This window comes from Paroedura picta, chromosome 6, assembly GCF_049243985.1.
Source record: "Paroedura picta isolate Pp20150507F chromosome 6, Ppicta_v3.0, whole genome shotgun sequence".
Lineage (NCBI taxonomy): Eukaryota > Metazoa > Chordata > Lepidosauria > Squamata > Gekkonidae > Paroedura > Paroedura picta.
Window position 1 is genome coordinate 122,328,019 of NC_135374.1, and position 21,957 is coordinate 122,349,975.

The following is a 21,957-nucleotide window of genomic DNA, read 5'->3' on the forward strand; positions in this document are numbered from 1 at the left end:
CATAGTTCCAATTTTAAAAATAGCTTGAGTTTCCTCCTGTTCTAGTATTTTATTAGCATCTAGTATCTTAAAGCTTTATGTTTCAGACTTTTTAAACACATAACAATGTAATTGTTCCATTGTTGGACTTTCACTGCTTTCTGTAACTACCTTAACTGCTGAATTATTGGTGTTTTGCAGTGCCCCAGCTGTGGACAATTATAGATAGTATTTAGGATTAGAATGAAGGCTCTACAGAAGTCTATTTTATTTGCCACCTTGGTATCCCAGTGCCTCAATACTTGATTTATATTCCCTTTAAATCTGCAGTGTTCACATCTATGGATATTGTCATAGAATTAGACTTTGAATGTACATCTCTGGACTTAGTTTAAAACTCTCCTCAACAAGTCCGCAAGACTATTCACAAAGACATTTTTTCCTACCCTCGTGACATGCAAACCATCTCCCAATAGAAGAGCTTCATCATGGTGGTGTGATCCATGGTCCAAAACCCCAAACCTTTCCCATTGAGACCAGTGATATAGCCAGTCATTTGTCTGCATGATTTTTCTTTCCCTTTCTTAAACCTCGGCCATTAACAGGAATAACTGACGAAAACACAACCTCTGCTCCCAAGTCGTTCACTTTCCCCCCAAGGACACGTAGTCTTGTTTCTTATGCTCCAGGCTGCACTGGGCAGTATCACTTGTTCCCACATGAATGAGCAGGAGGGATCTCTGTCCTTGAGCTTGACCAGACTTTCCAGCTTTGGTTTTCTTTCCAGGTAGACAGCAGACCTCTCAAGACAAATCTGGTCAACATACTTTGGCTTCTACTCCTCTCAATAGGGAATTCCCAGTTACCAGCATTGTGTCTCTTAGTCCTATTATGTAGGAGAGCAGAAGAGGTAGTCCTCTCATCCGCAGGAGCCTGTGAAACATCTTCTGAGCTTCGGGGGAATTGGGGGAATATCATTGTTTTGACAGGGCTGATACTGAATTTTTAACTTGCAACAAAATAGAGGTCGATATAGACTTACCTGAACCCTCTAGGCCCCAAGGGCAAGTCAGAATTTTTCCTGGCGGAGGAATCTCAGTTTAGAATTTTTCCTCTGCCAGATTATTTTGAACATCAGTTCAGAAAGGAATGGGCTAATCCCATGGCAAATAAACAGTTCCCTTCCTATGCAAAAAAGTTGTATCCATTAATCGAGTATGTAGAACAATTTTTGCAGGTTTCTATGGTTGACACTACTGTGGTGGGTGTTCAAGCTCCAGGACACCTTTCTGAAAACAGTGAAGAGTCTATCAAAGATGCTCTGGACTGGCTCACTTACATGCAATGGACATCTAAGATGAAAGAAGAATTAAAAGACTCTCAAGAAATTTTGAGCGAGCAAACTGAATTTGAAAAGTTGATAATGCAAGACAAACCGAATCTTTTGGGCAGAATTTATAAACCTTTGCTCAAATATGAAACTGAGTCAGAACAAGTGAAAACTTGCATGATAAAGTGGATGCAAAACTTTGGTGTGACTATTAATATGGGGGAGTGGAACAACTATGGTGTAAAAATGTGAAATTGACAAAATGCCAAGCACTGCGTGAAAATTGGTATAAGATTGTTTTAGAGGTGGTATTTAATATTTGACACCTAAGATTATTAGCAAAATGTCCAAACAAACTGATGGGTAAATGTTGGAAATGTCAAGATCCTATTGGTAGAATTGTAAAATAATAAAAATGTTTTGGATAAAAGTTCACGATAAATTGCAAACTGTGTTTTAAGTGTAGGTTTGTATTAGACCCCAAATACATGTCATTAAGCATTATACCCGCATGTATCCCCAGACAGGGTGCTGAATTCTTCTTCCATGCAACAACAGCAGCAAGACCCATCATCCCAACCAGCTTGAAGCAACTGCAGGTTCCTCACATTGACTCATGCAGCTCTAAACTGAGAGGATTAGTTCTAATGGCTAAATTAACAGATCTGGTCAACCACAGAAGACTGCCGGAAGACTTTCAAAAACACTGGGATTAATATTTGCAATATATGTAAAACTCTTTATTTCTGCAACTTATTCTAACTTTTCTTATGTGGCATCAGCTATGGCGCTGCGTGCCTCTTCCAGGGCCAATATTCTGTGGCCCGGAAAGATTGTTCAACAGTTGGGCGATAAGTATAAGAGATTGACTGAATCCGGCAGATGCCACCCTTGAGGCAGCTATATTGAAGGCCTGTAATATTATTTCCTCCTCTTCCGCTGCTGTGTGCAGGGCTCTGATGGCATGCCTGGCAAGCAGACATTCATGCAAAGGATCCTCTTCCAAAGGGAGATGCTATTTGGGGACACCCTGGACAGTGTACTCTCAGACTTTAAGGAGAAGAAGAGAACCATGCCTGAGTTCGTAAAGAAAAAGGACAAAAGGCACCCTTTTAGCTTTTCCTTTTGTTCTATTACTTCCATTAACAGAATCTGTCAGGATAGAAGATCTTCCTGGTCCCAATCCAGACAATCATACTGTAGGGGAGGCTTTTCCAAGTTCTCCAAACAAACCCAATTTGATAAGGCTGCCCAGGAAACCGAGCAATCAAAGAACCGACTGCAGATGGGCTCCGGTGGGGGGCAGGTTGCTTCTCTTTCAACAGGAATGGATTGAGGCAGTCTCATATCAATGGGCTGTCAAAGTGGTCACCAAGGGATATGGCCTAGAACTTCAATTCCCCCCACCAGAAAAATTCATTCACTCCCTGCTAAGCAGACAACTGAAAAAGAGACAAAGAACTATGAAGGCCATAAGCCATCTCATGGAAATTCAAGCAATAGATCGAACCCCCACAATGAGAGGGGCTTGGACCTGTACTTCTTTCTTTTTTAAACTATGCCAAAAAGAAACTGCGCCTAGTGAGCCATCTTGAACCTCAAAGGGCTCAATCATTTGACACAGGTCAAGAAGTTCAGTGTCATGGCCCCATCTCCAGAGGGTGCCCCTGCACCACTGCCTGAGCTCATTCTGCCAGCTCCCTTGGAGGAAGAAGTGGAGGAGCTAGAGCAAAGCAGCAGGGTGCTGCTTAGAGAGGCAAGTCCCGATAGGGAGCCACAACCAGGTCCCAGCCAGACAAGCACCATGCCCTCTGCACCAGCATTACCTCAGCCTGCAGCAACACCCCTGAACAGCCCAAACTCATCCCCAGAGTGCAGGAGGGAATGCAGGAGAACAACATTGGCAACACACAGGCAAAGTGCTCGGCTTAGACTAAAGCAACAGGCTAGGTTGGGCTCAGGTGGGGCTCATTCATTAGAGGAAGGCTGAGTGCCAGGTGCAGCCACTTGGTGTGACAGCTCAGCTTGTTCTTAAGCACAGCAGAAGTGCTGCTCCATGTGGGTGCAACCTTGTGCACATGTCCACCCGTTGCCTTGACTGGTTTCCTGCTCACTGACGCTTCGGAGAAGCTCTGTTTGACTGATTCCCGGCTTGACCCTTGCTTCACCCGACTAGACTACGCTTTGATTGAATGCTCCACAGATTCCTGGCTTGACCTTGGTAAAGATAAACGACAACTCTTTTGGTTCTCCTTTCGACTTTGTCCGTTAACAATTCCTGATAAGACCCGGACTGGACTTTTGACTACTATCTGGTACGCACTTTGAACTTGCTTGACTCTGTAACCATGCTTGCCCTTGCACTAACCCTGTGTGTGCCCGGCTAGGGCAGCACATTCAGGATGGAAATGCTCCATTCCATCCCTAAGGGCATCCAGTTGGGGGAGTTCTTGTCTTCGCTGGACCTTCAGGAGGCCTATCTCCATATTCCCATCAGACATACCTATCTGTGATTCTGTGGGGATAATCAACACTTCCAATTCAAGTCCCAACTCTTCAGCCCCACGGCTGAAGAGTTCTCCAAAATATTGATCAGCCCCATGGCGATACTCAGAAGCCAGCAGATCCATGTCCACCTTTACTTGGACGACCTCTTAATTTGGTATTCATCCCAACAGCAAGCGGTTTCTGACACCAGCAGGGTCAGAACATTCTATTCAACCTTTGATTCAATTTCGATGCCAATATAAACAGTTCTTAAAGTGGAAACAAATCTCTTTAATATACCCCAGTGGGAAGAACCGACCCTCACTATTCTAAACAAAAATGATGAAAGATCCTGGGACTGATTGCTCAAGGCCCCTTCTCTATCCCAGTTAATGTATGGCACAAACATTATCTCTCCCTTTTACAACCTTCCACAATCTTCCTTTTCTTATGCACATGTAGGTTGTGATCAGGAATTCTTACCTAGCTGGGATCCAGTCTCTATCACTGAATGTACTCAACTGATCGATGCATTAACTGCAGGCAAAGACCTAGGATAAGATTTGATCTCTCCTGAATTATACACATCAAATACTCATTGGTGGGGCCCCATTTTTGCTCTATTATTTTCAGAAATCAGTGAATCTTGCAAAGTTCCAACACCCTGAAAACAATGTATTATAGACCCAATTTTCAAAAAGGGTGACTGCTCAGACCCAGTGAACTATCGGCATAGCAGTCTTCTGGATATGGCTTCAAAATGATATACTTGTCACCTGCTTGCCAAGTGAGATCAGTGGGGCCGATCAGACAAACCTTTTCAACCCAGAACAAGCAGGTTTTCAAGAGAGTCATGATAACTATTGGCCACTGCCCCGTTCTGAGGGCCTTCAATGAAAAATATACTAACAAAAATAATTGTAGACTCTTTGTCACCTTTGTGAATCTTTCCTCGGCCTTTGACTCCATCGATCGCACTAGACTGGCAAAAATTAGATAACAGCAATATTGATCAAAGACTTTTTAAGCTAATAAGAGAACTTGACACAAATCTTACTGTCCAGAAAAAAGCATTGGGGCCATTTTATCTCTCACAAAAATGGGCCTGAATTTGCTACACTAGCAGTTTATTGCCAATTTGCTATATATGGACACCAGTTCTACTCAAAGGAGAACTCCTGGATCAAGGTAATGACCCCAGCCTTTAACTGTATGATGTACCCCCCCCCCTCCAGAGATCATTGAAACCTGGGACCTCAAAACAATCCCGAAATGGGTAATTGAAAAGGAGGCAAACCATGACATCTGCTCAGTTCAGAACTCCAGTTTTCGGTAGGGTACTCGCACTTTAAGACAGTTAAATCCCTTCCAAGGAACCTAGCAGATCTCTCCAATGCCCCATTAAGGACTGCCTGTGTTCAAACAATATCCTTCACCTATTTGCAGGTCTTACCTAATAAAATCCCCTTGGAGCATCGTTTCTGTCCATATGCCTCCAAGCACATCAAAAACTTTCCCTTTCCAATAAACCTCTTTTGCTGCCCACTATATGACACTCTCCTCACTAGGTTATAATAGGTCATCCTGCACTCTATCAGAACAGTAGAGGATTGTATTAACTTTTTACTGGCAGATACAATTTCATTTATAATGGTTAAGGTCACCTCTTTTATGCTATTATCATTTAAGTTAAGCAATCAATTTGTACATGTCCATCTCTAAAGCAGGAATGTCTGTATTTATTATAATTAAGCCAACTCTGTATTTTATAATTTTCTTTTCATAATTTTTCCTCAGGTGTTATTCTTTTATCGCTTTTAAATCCGTTTAGCTCATTTATTGTTAGATGTTAAGGCCAGTGGCTGTAACACTAAATAAATTACTTTCCTACTGTTTTGCAAAAATTTGGGTTCATAGTAAACTTCCAAAAAAATTGCCTAAACTCCTCACAACAGATTGAGCATCTGGGAGTTCTGATCGACACCAAATCGACACTCTTACCACAGACAAAAGAGCCCAGAAAATAAGGGACATGGTCCTCCAGGTGATCAAAGGAAGCTCATCCTCCTTGATGTTTCTCATGATCCTTATGGGTCTTTTGACTTCATGCCAGAACATGGTACGATGGGCAAGATTACTTCCAGGCCTCTACAGACCTTCCTTTGACCTCATCAGCTAAGCATAATCAACAGGAGGGAAAAGACCCTAAAGATCTCAGCAACAGTCAAACTAAGCCTTGGATGGTGGTGAAACCAACCCAATCTCAAGGCGGGCAAATAATTCCTTCTTCAGCAGGAACTGGAGGTATTCACCGATGCCGGTCTGTCGGGGTGGAGAGCCATGACGTAAGGGAATCTGGTGCAGGGGTCTTGAACCACACTTAAGACTCAACTTCAAATCAATGTTCTAAAGATGAGAGCCATCTTTCTAGCTCTCACATGCCTACATACTATTATGAAGGGCAAGGCAGTGTTGGTGTGAATGGACAATATAGTAGGGTCAAAGTCCAGAGTGCTGCATACGGAAGCCGTGAGATTCTTTCGGTGGCTGGAGTGTCACCTCCATTCCATCAGGGCAGAAAATATAAAGGGGAGTGAATTGTCAAACGGATTAGCTCAGTAGGACAAGGATCTTGGAAGGCAAGTGGTCTCTTCACAAGGAGGTCTTCAAAGCAATCATGGCGAAATTCAGGAATCCCATAGTGGATCTATTTGCTTCCAACTGGAATCATCAATTTCCTTCATTCTTCTCCCGTTACTACCAGACAGGGTTGGAGATGACGGATACACTTCTCTCTCCATAGCCGGGAATGGTGGTTTAGGGTACACTTTTGCATCATCACCTGAAATAGGGAATGCTCTGGCCTTTTTGCAGGATGGTTTAGACCAAGGCCTCAAAGCAGCTATGTTGAGAAGATAGGTTGCTGCCATCTCCACAGTGCTCCCCACATTCCAGAAGAGATGTCTTTTGAGACATCCACCTGTGATTCAGTTCCTCAGAGAAGCGTTCTTATTGTGTCCTCCTGTTCGACATAGATTCCCAAATTGGAAACTGAATGCTGTCATGAAGGCTCCCTTCAAGCCCATTATGAACATAAGACTAAAGCTAATAAGAATTAAAACTCTGTTTCTGGTCGATGTGAACTCAGCCAGAAGAATTTCATATTTAGGGGCACTTTGACAAATTCAAAGTTCTGCATATTCCATAAGGACAAGGTCACTGAGGATGGATTCAACCTTCCTTCCTAAAGTCAACTCATCTTTTCATAGAAATCAGAAAATTGACTTGCTTACCTTTTGTCCAGACTCTGGGCAAAGGCATGCCCTCGATGTCAGGCGCACCTTGAAGGCTCTTCTTTTGAGAACAGAGGACTCCAGAAAATCTGAACATATTTTCATCTTTGTAGCGGCACCCAATATGGGGGCCAAAATCCTCCATCAGAAGATGCATCGTTCAGGCCTAGAAAGCCTCAGGTATCCAGGTTCTGGGCAGGATCATGACACATCAATCAGAAGTGCAGCTGCAACAACAGCCCTGTGCAGTCAAGCCTCAGCAGAACAGATATGTAAGACGGTAACATGGTCATCAGTTACATCCACAAAATACTACAAGGTGGAGTTGTTCAGTTCTACTGATGCAGCTTTTGGCAGGCTGGTCCTTTAAGAGGTTACCTCCAGATGAGCAACTCCCCTTACATCTTGGGACATTGCTCAGGGAGGTCCCAAAGATGTCTTCCACCTCTGGGGGAGAATGACCATTAGTCTTACATGTGAAGGGTCCTTCTCCCCAGAGGTATAGGAAGAATCTTTATCCCTCCTTAGAGGTTGCTCAAATCTAACCTTATTTCTTTCTGCCTGCTAGCATGTTGTTGTTTTTTACTTGTTCTGAAGGCTGTGCTGTTTTTCCTGTTACTGCAGTGTTTGTCATTACAGTGAAGAGAGTTTTCCTGTTGAAATTTCGACCAATGACATGTTCCTATCTTTAGTTTCTGCACCATGGTGCATACTGATGCTGGAAGTTTTGAACTGGGTCTGAGAGGCATGTCCACTACAGAAAGCAGGAAGGGGGAAAAAGTGTCCCTGCCTCCCTGAAGCAAGGGTGGATAATACCCAAAAATGTCTTCCTATATCTCTGGGGAGAAGAACCCCTCACAATGACTAATGGTCATTTTCCCTATTATTCAGTATTTGGAATGTCTTGGATTTAAAAAAATATTTTTTTTGCAAAATCACTTCAAAACTAGCAATCCTTCCAAACTGAAACAGTTGTAAGGATGACAATTTTTGCAAATAGTTTATAATATCTATCCATGTTTTCAAGTAATTGTTGTTATATAAAACCATTAATTTGGTTGATGACCAAATGTCAAGTTTTTTTATTGGAGCAGACAGCCACTGAAAACTAAAGGCTGTAAAAATATTTTTCTTAATCATAGACTCTAAAGTTGACCCTATTTTGTCCATTTTTGGCTTTATTAATTTTCTGAACAAGAGCCTCTTGTGGCGCAGAGTGGTAAGGCAGCCGTCTGAAAGCTTTGCCCATAAGGCTGGGAGTTCAATCCCAGCAGCCGGCTCAAGGTTGACTCAGCCTTCCATCCTTCCGAGGTCGGTAAAATGAGTACCCAGCTTGCTGGGGGGTAAACGGTCATGACTGGGGAAGGCACTGGCAAACCACCCCGTATTGAGTCTGCCATGAAAACGCTGGAGGGCGTCACCCCAAGGGTCAGACATGACTCGGTGCTTGCACAGGGGATACCTTTACCTTTACCTTTAATTTTCTGAACAGATACTAAATTATACTAAAAACTTACAAAAACATTCTTTGCGAAATTAAAGGATCTGTCAGAGTTAGCTTGGTCCCTCCTGAGGCTTTCCCTGTTCTGATTGTGCTGCAAGAACTCTTGGAGATGTGAAAACCTTTTGGGAGATCCAAGCCCTCATTTGCACATTTGTCTTCACTCCAGACTTATCCTGCATCAGTGTTGCCAAAGCTGCTGAGAGGCAGAGACAAATAGCAAAGTCCATTGCCAACAGGGGACAACCCAGCGCATCCCATACAAAAGGGAAAAGCTTCTAGACGTTTTATTCAGTACCGGTTTAACAACGTAGCACATGTAGCATGTGCTATGGGCCCATGCTTTCAGGAAGTGCACATCCCTTCCCCCCCAGCTGTTTACCTTCCAGTACCGAGAGGAAGATAGAAGAAGCTGCGGACCCCTCTCCAAACTAATTTCTACAATGGCTGATGCAGGACAAAACAGCCTGCCTTGCCTTAGGACCTTCAGCTTCTGAGTGGATATAATAGCTGGGGGAATGGGTGGGGATTCTCAGCCTCCTTATTGCTGAGCACACGGGAGATTTCACTTCCTCCAACGCACAATCTTTGCTCCTGCCTGCTTGAAGGCAATGCAGGCACACATATGCAGGGAAGTGTGGCTGCTGGCACGCCGGCAACACAAAGGTGCACACACGGAAGTTTCACACATGCACAGAGCTGCCGCGCATGCGCATTTGCGCCCCTGCCAGGAGTGCAAACGTGCATGCGCGGCAGGTCTGCATTTGCGTAGGCCCCGGTCACCCTCTCCCCCCACCCCTTGGCAGTGGTCCGCAACCGGAAAAGGGTTGCGGACTGCTGCTTTATATGAACAACCTCCTTCCACCATGAATAGTGTTAAAGCATCAGTCATGGATGCATCGTGGTGCCGGTCCTTCTGAGACCTTGAGTTTACCCTTAACTTCTTGACATTATCCATGATGCACTGACGGGCTCATGGGAATTGTAGTCCACGTACATCTGGAGAGCCACACTTTGGCCACCTCTATTGCAGATACCTTTGTGAGTCTTGTGGTTCTAGTATTAACTGGTTCATCTGCTTTTTTCTCTGAATTGGTTTTCTCAGCACAGCTTTCCCACTTCTCAGCCTTCATCAGGCCTTAGTCCAGTCCTTTCTCAAACTTGAGCAACATTACAAAAATTTACACTCTCTGGAGCAGGGGCGACTCCCACTTACTGTCTTCACTCAGTTTTTACATCGCCTTTGGATTTTCTTGAAGGTGCAAGCATCACGTCCCAATGGCATGCAGGTCTGCTTCTGGAGAAAGACGCTTTGTGTGAAGCTGTTTTTTCAGCGGCACCTTTCTGTGTTCACAGATGGTGTTGGTGTTGACATGCATGGTAGGTAAAATAGATCCCCTTCAAGCCACGATCTCCACAGCTTCCAGGGGTGCTTAGTGTGATGCCAGAGGCAACTGTTTTGAAACTCTGCTCCAATAAAAGTGTAACCCAGCCGGTAGTTCAGATGGCGGCCACAGGAACCACTAGCGTATAGCCCTTTTGGCTGACTGTCCAAAGTCCTTGGCCACTGCTATGGTTTGCCTCCTGCAGGATTCTTGTTCTGTTTATTTGTGGGAAAGACTGAAGCACTTCTGATGTAGGGGTTCCTGTCGGTTTTTAAGTGGCTGTTATTTCTTCCAGTAGCACAGGAATTCCTACAATATTGCTCTGCCTCCTCTCCAAGCTTTGATGGGATCATCCCCTTAACCTGCGGGTGACTTGGCTACCGGAAGAGGGATAAACGGGCAGCAGAATGGGCTGTGAAGAGAACACTCTCCAGTTACCATGCTTGGGCTGAGATCTTTTGCTTAATAGAGTTTTTTATTAAGAATAGAATAAAAAAAAGCAAAAGTATATCATCCGTCTCCAATAGTTCACCTGGGTTAATACAAATCATAAGACCAACTTCGTAATGTACTCCATGTAGAAATGCCAGCAATCTTGAAACTCTCCCAGTGGACTTCTGTTCCCCAAGCTCCAACTTTACTGAGCCAGTATTTCACGTTTGGTAAGTCTGGTTGCTTCCACCGCTGAGCAATCAAAATTCTTGCCACTGTGGCAGCATGAAGGAAAAACTCTTCTTACCTCCCTGTAGTAATCCCGGAAGTCTGGCTCTATGGTTAATGCCTTCTCTGCCCTCTAAAAGTCAGTCATCCTGGAGCAAACCTGCTGAGAACACCTGTATAAAAGAATCAAAGCTGCCTAAGAACGAAGTTTTGAAGAATTGCCCTTTGATGCAAACACACAAAGGGAACAGTAGCTCGTGCCCTTTTGGATTTAAGGGAGCAGGCCACAAGTTTTCAGTGTCCTCTTGAAGTTTGTGGAATGGATTTCGATGCAAATCCTACATCTAAGGAGAAGTGTGACTAAGTCTCAGTAAGTAGAAACTGAGACCCCTATGCTGGAATATGGCAAGATGGGCAGACAGAATGGGGCTCCAGGAAACTAGAAGGTCTCTGGCCAGGTACAAGAGAGGTTTGTTAGAAGAGACTTAGAATCATAGAGTTGGAAGGGATCTCCAGGGTCATCTAGTCCAACCCCCTGCACAATGCAGGAGCTCACAACTACCTGCCTACCCACAGTGACCTCAATTTCATCCCCAAGTGATCCCCCAGCCACTCACCAAAAATCTCCAGAATCCAGCCTGGCCTGGAGGGAATTCATTTACCATCCCACAATGGTGATCAGCAATTCCTTGACTTTGCAAGGAAGGGCCACAAGAGGCAAACACTGGCAGATCCCCTCCTGCCCACCCAGTCACCATCTGCCTAAGCTCATAAAATCACCATTTCTGTCAGATGTCGATCTAGCCTCTGTTTAAAAACTTCCAGAGAAGGAGAAGCTGCCACCTCCTGAGGAAACCTGTTTTACTGAGGAACCGCTCAAACTGTCAGGAACTTCTGGATTTTTAGCAAAAATTCTTCTGAATTAATTTCAACCCACTGGTTCTGGTCTGACCATCTGGGGCAACAGAAAACAACTCTGCTCCATCTTCTATATCATAGAATCATAGAGGTGGAAGGGGCCATACAGGCCATCTAGTCCAACCCCCTGCTCAATGCAGGATCAGCCCTGAGCATCCTAAAGCATCCAAGAAAAGTGTGCATCCAACCTTTGCTTGAAGACTGCCAGTGAGGGGGAGCCCACCTCCTTAGGCAGCCTATTCCACTGCTGAACTACTCTGACTGTGAAAATTATTTTCCTGATATCTAGCCTATATCGTTGTCCTTGTAGTTTAAACCCATTACTGCGTGTCGTCTCCTCTGCAGCCAATGGAAACAGCATCCTGCCCTCTTCCAAGTGACAACTTTTCAAATACTTAAAGAGGGCTATCATGTCCCCTCTCAACCTCCTTTTCTCCAGGCTGAACATTCCCAAGTCCCTCAACCTATCTTTATAGGGCTTGGTCCCTTGGCCCTAGATCATCATCGTCGCTCTCCTCTGTACCCTTTCAATTTTATCTACGTCCGTCTTGAAGTGAGCCCTCCAGAACAATACTCCAGGTGTGGTCTGACCAGTGCCGTATACAATGGGACTATGACATCTTGTGATTTTGATGTGATGCCTCTGTTGATACAGCCCAAAATGGCATTTGCCTTTTTTACCGCTGCATCACACTGCCTGCTCATGTTTAGTTTACAATCCACAAGTACTCCAAAGTCTCGTTCACACAGTGTTACCTAGAAGCGTATCCCCCATCCAGTAGGCATGCTTTTCATTTTTCTGACCAGATGTAGAACTTTACACTTATCTTTATTAAATTGCATCTCATTTGCCCATTTTTCCATTGTGTTCAGATCTCGTTGAACTCTGTCTCTGTCTCTGTCTCACAGCCCTTCAAGCATTTGAAGATGGTTCATCTTCTCACCAGGCTAAACAGACCAAGCTCCTCCAACCTTTCCTCATACATCTTGGTTCTCCAAACACCTCACCATCTTTGATGCCCTCCTCTGGACACGTTCTAGTTTGTCTACATCCTTCTTCAATTGTGGTGCCCAAAACTGAACACAGGACTCCAAATGAAGTCTTACCAGAGTGGAGTAAAGCAGTAACATCACCTCACATGATCTGGACACTATGCTTCTTTTAGTACTTGAATGCTTGGTAAATTCTGTTTTTTTCCCCACGTTTCACTTTATTTTTAGAGGCCTTCAAGAAAGCTAAATCAGGTTGCCTGTTGGTGAAGATTGCCTCTTTGACTTCTGTTAGTTGGTTGGTTAATGTTATAGACCTCCTGAGTGAACCTTCATTTTGATGGCTCTTTGGAATTTCAAAATCTGCCTTCCATTCTGATCAATGCAGCCACACATAAATCAGCATTCATCCTATTCACTTGGAATTCTTCCATGGATAAAATGTCAAACTCCCTGCTGAAGTGACATCTTCCAAAAAATAGAAGGGCCACATATGCTGCTTTGGACATTTGAACACTGTGCCATCAGAGGTGCTGTTAGGAAGAATTATCATAGAACCATAGCGTTGGAAGGGGCAATACGGGCCACCTAGTCCAACCCCCTGCTCAAGGTCTCCTGGCACATCTTCAGTCCTGAAGATGATGGATTTTTCTGTCCCGGCCCCACCCTGGTAGTATGAGCTTCCGGAAGAGTTGAGGGCCCTACAGGAGCTCTTTGTGTTCCGCAGGGCCTGCAAGATGGAGCTCTTCCACCAGGTCTTCGACTGAGGTCAGAGCATGGGAGATCAGACGGGTCCCTTCAGGTTAGATCATCATCTGGTAGTGAACCCGCAGATTATTCCCATGATGCACAGAGAGGGAGATTGCTGAACTGGGGTGGGGGTTGGGGATAGGATTTTGCTGCCAGGATATATTTGAACGGGGAATTAACATTATTTATGTATTTTATGTGGGGTGTAAATCGCCGCGAGACAGCTTTGCTGATAGCAGTGGGCAATAAATATAATAATAATAATAATAATAATAAGAAACATTTTGTAAGCTCTCCAGAAGGTTCTGCAGAAATGAATGGTATTCCAAGTAGGGATGTGTGCTTTGGCATGGCACGGCTGCCTCAGTGATCACTGAAGCCTGGGGAGGGGGGCAGTGCCATGGTGCAGAGAGGAGGGGTGGCAGTGGTGCAGCAGTCGGCAGCTGCATGCAGGCGCAGAGCTCTGCACCTCAGTGGGGCTACCGTCTGGTGCGCTGCTGCTGCCCCTCCTCTCTGCACCATGGTGCTAGCCTCCTACATGCTGCCTCAGGCTTCGGTGATCGCCAAGGTGGAAGTGCACATCCCTAATTCCCAAACTCTTAGAGTTTATTAGTGGACTAGAAATATAGCCCATTGCAGTCCGAAATGCATTGGGCGCTAGCAGCCCCCAGGAGTGAGAGTGGGTATGGGGGGGGGGAGTACCTGAAGTCCTTGCTGGAGTCCTGGTCTTTCGGCGGCGGCAAGCAGCTGGCGAGCGTCGGGGGAGCGCCCGGCCCGGCAGAAGCCGGGAGAACGTCGGAGGTGGGTGGGAGGGGCTTCTGCCAGGGCCGGGCCGGGGCGGCAGCGAAGGAGCGCCTGGGCTAGCCCCGGCAGAAGCATCTGCCGGGGGCTCCCTCGGGCGGAGGCCTGACGCGCCCGAGGCCGCTCCGCTGGCCGGGAGAAGGCAGCCAGGCCCACCCGGCCCCCGAGGCTCTCTCAAGGCTTTTCCCGGCCGGCGGAGTGGCCTCGCCGTGTCATAGACGCGGCGAGGCCGCTCCGCCGGCCGGGAGAAGGCGGCGCGGCCCACCACTCACTCGTGGCTGTCTGTGCGGGTGAAGCAGGCAACGGAGAGCCGCGCTTTGCGCGGCTCCCCATTGGCTGCTTGGGGCGGGATGGACACTTGGAGAGGCCAATCAGGAGCCGCTTCGCGGCTCCTGATTGGCCCCTCCGAGTTTTTATCCCGGACAGGGCCCGCCCTAACTCCTCCCACAGTGCCCTTACTGCTTTATTCAGTCCGTGGCGCTCTGCGCCACGGGGCTGTTTAAAGATGTGACAGTAACAGAATTGACTCTATAGATCATATTCTTGCCATGAATTTTCAGTTGGGTAGTTGAATTGATTGTCCCTTTGCTTAAGCAGGACTCTTCCCCTTTAGAAGCATAGTCTTCTTGGTTACTTGATCATGAAGATAAGCAAGTTTGCATGAGGCTGAAGTTTTGGTGGTGCGAATAAGTCATATTGTAATCCTGGTAGCAAATCTCGGGATTCCTTGTTGGTGTGGAAGGGCTCACTGTGCATGATTTCTGTCCTAGAAGCAGTAATTAAGAATTTTAACAAAACTATAAAAATGACTTTTCATCTTACAATCAGTTTGAAAGAAAATTTAAAGGTTATTGAATATTAAGGGTGATAACAAAATGTTTTAAAACTGGTGCTTGGTATGTGGCGTGTGGACTTCAGAAGTTTGTTTGATTTGATTCTGGTTCTCTGAAAAGACACTTGATTTTTTTCTTTTAAAATTCAAAAGGGAGAACTTATGCTTACCCGGGTGGCTGTTCTGCGCAATGGAGGGATAAACTGCCAAACTGCTTGTCTGGAGAATTCGGAGTGTCCTGTTGTGAGAATGCACCGGTCTGCTAGGTTATGACCCCATTTGCTTCTCAGCACCCGTGTGGAGTTTTCTATATGGGAAGAGCATTGCTGGGGTGTGGGTGCCTGACAGAGAGTTCAGTTCTATCTTTATAGCCCACCCTTCCCTAGACAGCTCAGGGTGGGTTTTTAAACCAGCAGGTTTTTAAACCAGAAATGTACATTTAAACAAGAATATAAAACATTCAGTAAATATAATTTTACAGTTAGGTTTTAAAAATGACTTAAAAGCCACTTCCTCTTTGACAGATTGTTCTCTGAGGGGGCAGACAGCGTTGGGTGTGCTGGAGGCGGTTGCACCTGGGTGGCTTGGCTTGTAGGGGTCTGTTTTGGGTCTGTGCTTGTGATGTCTCTGGACCTATGGCTGCTTTGAGTGGCCAGGCCCAGTGGTGATCCAGAGTGCAGCAGTGCGTGTGTTTTGAGCAGATGAATTGGCTAGCTGGCCGTATTGATGACTGCGGGAAATTTTCCATTTGGGTTCCTGCGACTGGGAGTGCTCAAGCGTGAAAGAAGTCCTGAACTTGCTCTCTCGCGTGGAGTGTCCCATTTGCTCTCCATTCTCGTCCGGTTGCTTCCCCCAGGAATGCCGGATGAGGCTTAGTTGAGGGTGGCTTGTTTGGTTTTGTGTAGTTTCCCTCTGGTAGTTTATGGATGGTGATCTCTGTATTGGCTTTGTGAGGCTTTGTTCTAGCTGAGAGGAAGGCAACCAACTTCATTAATGGTTAGCTGAGCCTGATTTGTTCTGCCTTGGCAGAGGGGGCACCAGCTGGCTCACAGCGCAGTGCTGGCGTCACTTTTTAGCTGAATAAAAGGACATCTCTTGGCACACGCAGGGTTGCTTGGTGCCATATTGGTGGCTGCTGGAGAGGAAAGGAATTCACATTGGATGAGGATAAAGAGGCTCTTCCAAAGAAGGGGCAAAAAACTCTTTCAACAGATATGGTGGAAGGACCTATGTTTATTCTTCCAAGGAGGTTGACAGAAAAATTACTTAAGCATGTTGTCGTTTAGCCCAGCTTGCTGATAATCTTTGGCTAATGGTACATTCCCTCAGTGCTCCAGTTCATAGCCATGTCATTGTATAGCAGCAGGGTCTAGATTATTCTGAACTAGCAGCTAGCCTTGCCCTTGTCCTATTTACGTATTTAGAAAAATGCTTATGCTGCCAGTCACGACAACCCGTATTATTAGGTGGTATAAAAGTAACACAAAGCAGCATAAACTCAGTTATTTTGAACAGACTATTGCATCCCATGGGCATGAGTTCCTTTTTCAGGATGCTTCACTGAGCACAACTCTGCAGATGCTTGCTTGCTCCTGGAACCACAGTCCCTGCGACCTGCAAAACTGGCACGTTTTGTAAGAGTTCTCGTTGATATGAACAGGAAGGTGATGGCCTGCATTTCAAAGGAGCCCAAACATTTGGTGCAGACTAAACTGCAAAGGTGTGCAATAAAATCAGAGTCCAGTAGCACCTTTAAGACCAACAAAGATTTATTCAGGGCGTAAGCTTTCGAGTGCAAGCACTCTTCCTCAGACTATGAACTCCTTACATGACAGTGAATATATTGCAAAAATTAATTCTGTTACATTAGTAGACTGTGTCACACAACCCAATACAGTCAATGATAATTCTTTGTCAGCCAATCAATACCCTGGAATTCAGTGTAGTTTACGAAAGCACAAAGAGAAACCAAACTGCCTGGGTCAGGGATCAAAGGCCCTCGCCTCCCCATACGCTGCTTACAAAGGCGTGGGCGAGACAGGGAGGCTGGGGAGGATAAGCTCGGCTATGGGAACCGACAGCATGTTTGTCCTTGGGGGTACCAAGCAGCTCAGGAACTGGGGTGCATCACAGGCTGACAAGGCAGGCCAGAAAATGGATCAATTCCAATGATCATGGTAGAATACTGTGGGATTCTGACACCTTTGTAATCCTGGCAAAGATGTGATTCTGAAGAAAGGCCCTGGGGAAAGAAACAGCCTGTTCCGTGGCTGTAGGGCCTTGCCCTTTGGGGCTCAGACAGAGCCTTTCAGCTCTGCACATTTCCTGCTGGCCCCTCCAGGATAATCATGACATTGGAATGGACCACCTCCCACATGACCACAAGCTGTGGATATGCATATGGGGCCCATCTTTGTGTGTGTGTGTAGGCAGGTGGAGTAGTAAATGTGTAAGGGACCTACTGTGTGTCCATTTCTGCTTCATTGCAGTAGGATCTGAAACTATGTCAGAAGTGCACAATCCTAGTCCCTTGTGAAGTGCAGTGATTGGGAGCCTACCCTCGCACGTGTATGACAAAGCTTTTTCTGACCCATGTGGGAATGCCCTGGTGACTGAGAGCTGGGCACAAGCAGAGAATCGGGGCCTCTGGAAGTGCATATTTTGGAAGGTGGGCTCCAAATCAGATACTTTTACACTAGAAAGACTAATTTGGCCACTGAGGAAGAACCGTCGGGGTCGAAACACATTTGGTACGTTCTATGTGCAGTTAGAAATGTTATGTTTTAAAATTATGATGACCGTGTTTTTAATATGTTGAATTAGTGCAATTTCTGTAATAAGTATTTGAAAACTTTAAAAATTATTTTTGCAGCTTAACCTTTGGGTTCCTAATTTTTCTGGTTAGGTTGAGGTTTGGTTTCTCTCTTTGGTTTTGCACACGCTTTGGAGTGAATATATCCTTCTCATCCACAAGGGAAGTTTGTTCTCCCTCTTCTTGAGAGTAGGGGCCTGGATAGCTCCGGGACACTCTCGTTCTTCCTTTGAGGCACAGGACATCTTGGGGGATGGTTTCCACCATCCACACAGGGAGGCAGGAACTACTTTTTTCTTTTTCCAGTCTCTGTGGCAGGAGTCACCCTCCTTTCAGTCCTTTTCCAGCCTCTCTAAGGAGAGCAGTTTATTCTATTCACTTTCTTATTACTACCTTATTTCTTATTCCGCTAATTTTCATCTTAGCCATTCCTGCTTATATCTTTAACTCTCCTTAACTGTAGGTGCAGGGAAGAGAGCAAAGACAGGCTCCAAATTACAGCGGCAGCCATTTTAAGCAGGCTTGCAAAGCATATCTTGCAGGCCACTCAAGCTGGGGTAGGAGAGAGAGCAGCGATGGCTTCTCCTCTGACAATGAATTGGATGCTCCCGTCTCTTCAAAGAGGCCATGTCAGAGCCTGCTGCTTGCTTCGTACTTGCCAGCCAACCAGGAAGAGGTTATAGAATGGCTTCACCCATGGCAAATTCAAGCGCAAGCTGGCCCAGCCACAGAGACAAAGTCCGCAGAGTCCAGGGCAGCCGCAGAGGCCGAACTGGGCGCTACAGGAGCCCCACAGTTGCCAATCACAGGGCAACCAGCTGAGGTGGCAGAGGACTGCAGAAGATTATGGTCCTCCTGCATGAAACAAATGAAACAAAGTCTTCTGGGCCAGATGAATTGCATCCAAGAGTACTAAAAGAACTTGCAGATGTCATCTCTGAACCTCTCTCCATTATTTTTGACTCTTCTTGGAGAACAGGTGAGGTGCCAGATGGAGGCGGGCAAATGTTGTCCCCATCTTCAAGAAAGGGAAAAAAGACGGTTCCGGGTAATTATTGACATGGGTCAATAATTACCCGGCTTGACATCTGTAGCTGGCAAAATTTTGGAATAAATCAAACAGTCAGTCCTTGAGCGGCTGGAACTGAGAGCTGTGATTTCTAAGACTCAGCACGGGTTTTGCAAGAATAAGTCATGTCAGACCAACCTTACCTCTTTTTTCAAGAAAGAGACTGCCTTGCTGGATCAGGGGAATGCCATGGACATCGTTTATCTGGATTTCAGTAAAGCATTTGATAAGGTTTCACATGATATTCTTGTTGACAATTTGGTAAAATGCGGTATGGGTCATTCTGTCAGGTGGATAGATAACTGGTTGACAGATCGTACCCAAAGGGTATTTGTTAACGGTTCAGCATCCTCTTGGAGAAGACTGACAAGTGGAGTACCCCAGGGATCTGTCCTGGGGCCTGTGTTGTTCAACATATTTATAAATGATTTGGATGAGGGATTAGAGGGGATACTTATTAAATTTGCACACGATACTAAACTGGGAGGGGTAGCAAACTCAACTGAAGACAGCAGCAGAATACAGGATGATCTTAATAGGCTCGAGAAGTGGGCTAAACTGAATAAAATGAAGTTCAATAGGGACAAATGTAAAGTTCTGCATTTAGGTAGGAAAAACCAAATATACCAATATAGGATGGGAGAGACTTGTCTTGGCAGTAGCATGTGCGAAAAGGATCTAGGAGTCTTAGTAGACCATACATTGAACATGACTCAGCAGTGTGACTCAGTGGCTAAAAAGGCAAATGGGATTTGGGGCTGTGTTAAAAGAAGTATAATGTCCAGATCACGTGAGGTGATATTACTGATTTACTTTGCTCTGGTTAGACCTCACCTGGAGTACTGTGCTGAGTTTTGGGCACCACAGTTGAAGAGGGATGTAGACAAACTGGAGCGTGTCCAGAGGAGGGCAAGAAAGATGAGGAGGGGTTTGGAGACCAAGATGAATGAAGAAAGGCTGGGGGAGTTTGGTCTGTTTAGCCTGGAGAGGAGACAACTGAGAGGGGATTTTATAGCCATCTTCAAGTATTTAAAAGGCTGCCATATGGAGGATGGAGCAGAATTGTTCTCTCTTGCCCCAGAGGGACAGACCAGAACCAATGGGCTGAAATTAATTCAAAAGAAATTCTGCCAAAACATCAGGAAGAAGTACCTGACAGAGCGGTTTCTCAGTGGAACAGGCTTCCTCGGGAGGTGGCGGGTTCTCCATCTTTGGGGATTTTTACACAGAGGCTGGAGAGCCATCTGACAGAGAGGCTGATTCTGTGAAGGTTCAGGGGGGTGGCAGGTGACAGTGGATGAGCGAGAGTTGGGAGTGTTCTGCATAGTTCAGGGGGTTGGACTAGATGACCCAGGAGGTCCCTTCCAACTCTATGATTCTATGATTCCTGGCAAAAAAGGTAAGGAGTGGGGGGAGGCGCAAAGAAGTCTGTGTCTGGGAGTGTGTGTGTGTGTGATAGAGAGAGAGAGGGAGAGGGGTGGGACCAGGAAGGACATTCGGAGAAACGATAGGCATGGCGGGAATGGGAGAGAAGGGTTGTGTGTGTGTGTGTGTGTGTGTGTGTGAGAGAGAGAGAGAGAGAGCGGGATGGGGGAGGGTCTAGGAAGGATGTCAGGGAAGTGAGAGGTAAGAGGGAGAGGCAAGGCGGGAGTAGGGGGAGGAGTCTTTTGTGTGTGTGTGTTTCTATGACAGAGAGGGAGGGGGCCAGGACCAATGAGCCCCAGAGCAGGTATGGGTTCCACATACCCTGTAAGAGTCGGACTGTCACTACCTATTTTTTCATCCAGACCCTTGGTTTCTGCTACAGCATCCAGAAGAGAAGGATGGCAGGGTGCATGGCAAACAGACAGCCAATCCAAAGCAATAGTATCAGCATAAATTTTCCAAGGGGGCAGACAGTTTGGAGATACACTCAACAAGATTTTAGTTGAAAACAGGGACAAAAATAAGCCCCCCCCCCTGAATTTTAAGACATCTTGACTGAAGGCACTTTGGAAATTATTCCTTTAGTGCCTAACACACGGTCCTACTAGATTTAAAAAAGAAAATAGATGTACCACCATGTACCAGCAGAGACAAATATAGATGCAGTACGAAGAGGCAGATTCCACACTCCTGCTACAGTGACTCAGGCCCTTCCAAAGTCAGATGTCGAGGAAACAAGACGTGTGGATCCGAGTCTCACCGAAGGTGAAATGCGGATTAGTTGCACAATCTCAGGCAGGGCAAGAATAATTCAGTCACACCGGTGAAACAAATGTTCATGGATAAGAACACGGGGCGGGATTCCCATACAGTGTCCGTGGAGTTCCAGAGGCGTAACACGCCTGGTCAGTCCAGCGAATTCTTTGTTTCAAATGGCACATGATTGTGTCCTGATAAGAAGTCAAAATGTCTATAAAGGAGCAAGAGTGTTTCCAGTCAACGTTCCACAGGGAAGGATCCGGACTTCTGCTGTGGGCAGAGACAAACCTACTATCTATGTGGGAGGAACAAATGGGCAGAGAGTAGAAAACATGCAGACTGATGGGCTTAGCTGTCAGAAGAACCAAGAGGAAGAACGGTTTTGAGAGAAGGAGCTATCAGCCTGATTTCTGGACACTTCAGTCTTCCACCAGTTAATCTTTTCTCATCACCCGTGAATCACCAGACAGGGTGCTGCTTCACTAGATACAATTTCCCATGGGCAGAGGCTGCAAGTACCTTGAGGTTAGATTGGCCAGGAAGATTGGCCACCACCCTGAGCCGTATGGGAGGGCAGGATACAAATTAAATAAACCATAATAATCTTACTGCAGCCCTTCCCTCCAGTTCCAGAAGACCAGGGAACAACTGGCAGAGATCATTTTGGTAGCTTCTTTTCTGACCTCGACAGACCTTGTTCTCAGCATGACTGCAAACAGCATCAGACTCCTCCCGCAAACTTCCAGTATCCATTGAGGTGTCACACCAGGCCCGGTCTGGCATCCTCACCCAGAGAAGCTAAAATGGATACTTGGAAATTGTAAGGGACAATTTTTGAGACTAGACTAGTAGACCACCAAGTCAGGCAGAGGACTTGGAAGAGATGCTCCTAAACCAGTTTTCAAAGTTCTCAAAGAGGTGGGAGATAGTGGTCATGGGTGATTTCAATTACCCAGATATCTGTCA

General features: G+C 45.8%; 1 protein-coding gene across 6 annotated transcripts in view; it reads left to right on the forward strand.

Annotated features, from left to right (window-relative positions):
• Window positions 1-21,957, forward strand: part of TSC22D1 (TSC22 domain family member 1) — a 69,253-nt gene that overhangs the window by 27,565 nt on the left and 19,731 nt on the right. The window contains exons 2-3 of one of the 6 annotated variants that reach the window (XR_013232202.1): window positions 1,833-3,939; window positions 4,008-12,154. The exons of 3 other annotated variants lie outside the window; for them this stretch is intronic. Coding sequence is in view for 2 of the 3 variants with exons in the window: in XM_077344050.1 (XP_077200165.1) it covers window positions 1,833-2,025 (193 nt within the window). In the remaining variant the exon portion in view is untranslated. Of the gene's footprint in view, window positions 1-1,832; window positions 12,156-12,462; window positions 13,677-21,957 lie in introns of those variants that run through there. 2 more of the 6 variants (XM_077344050.1, XM_077344052.1) reach the window with 2 other exon arrangements.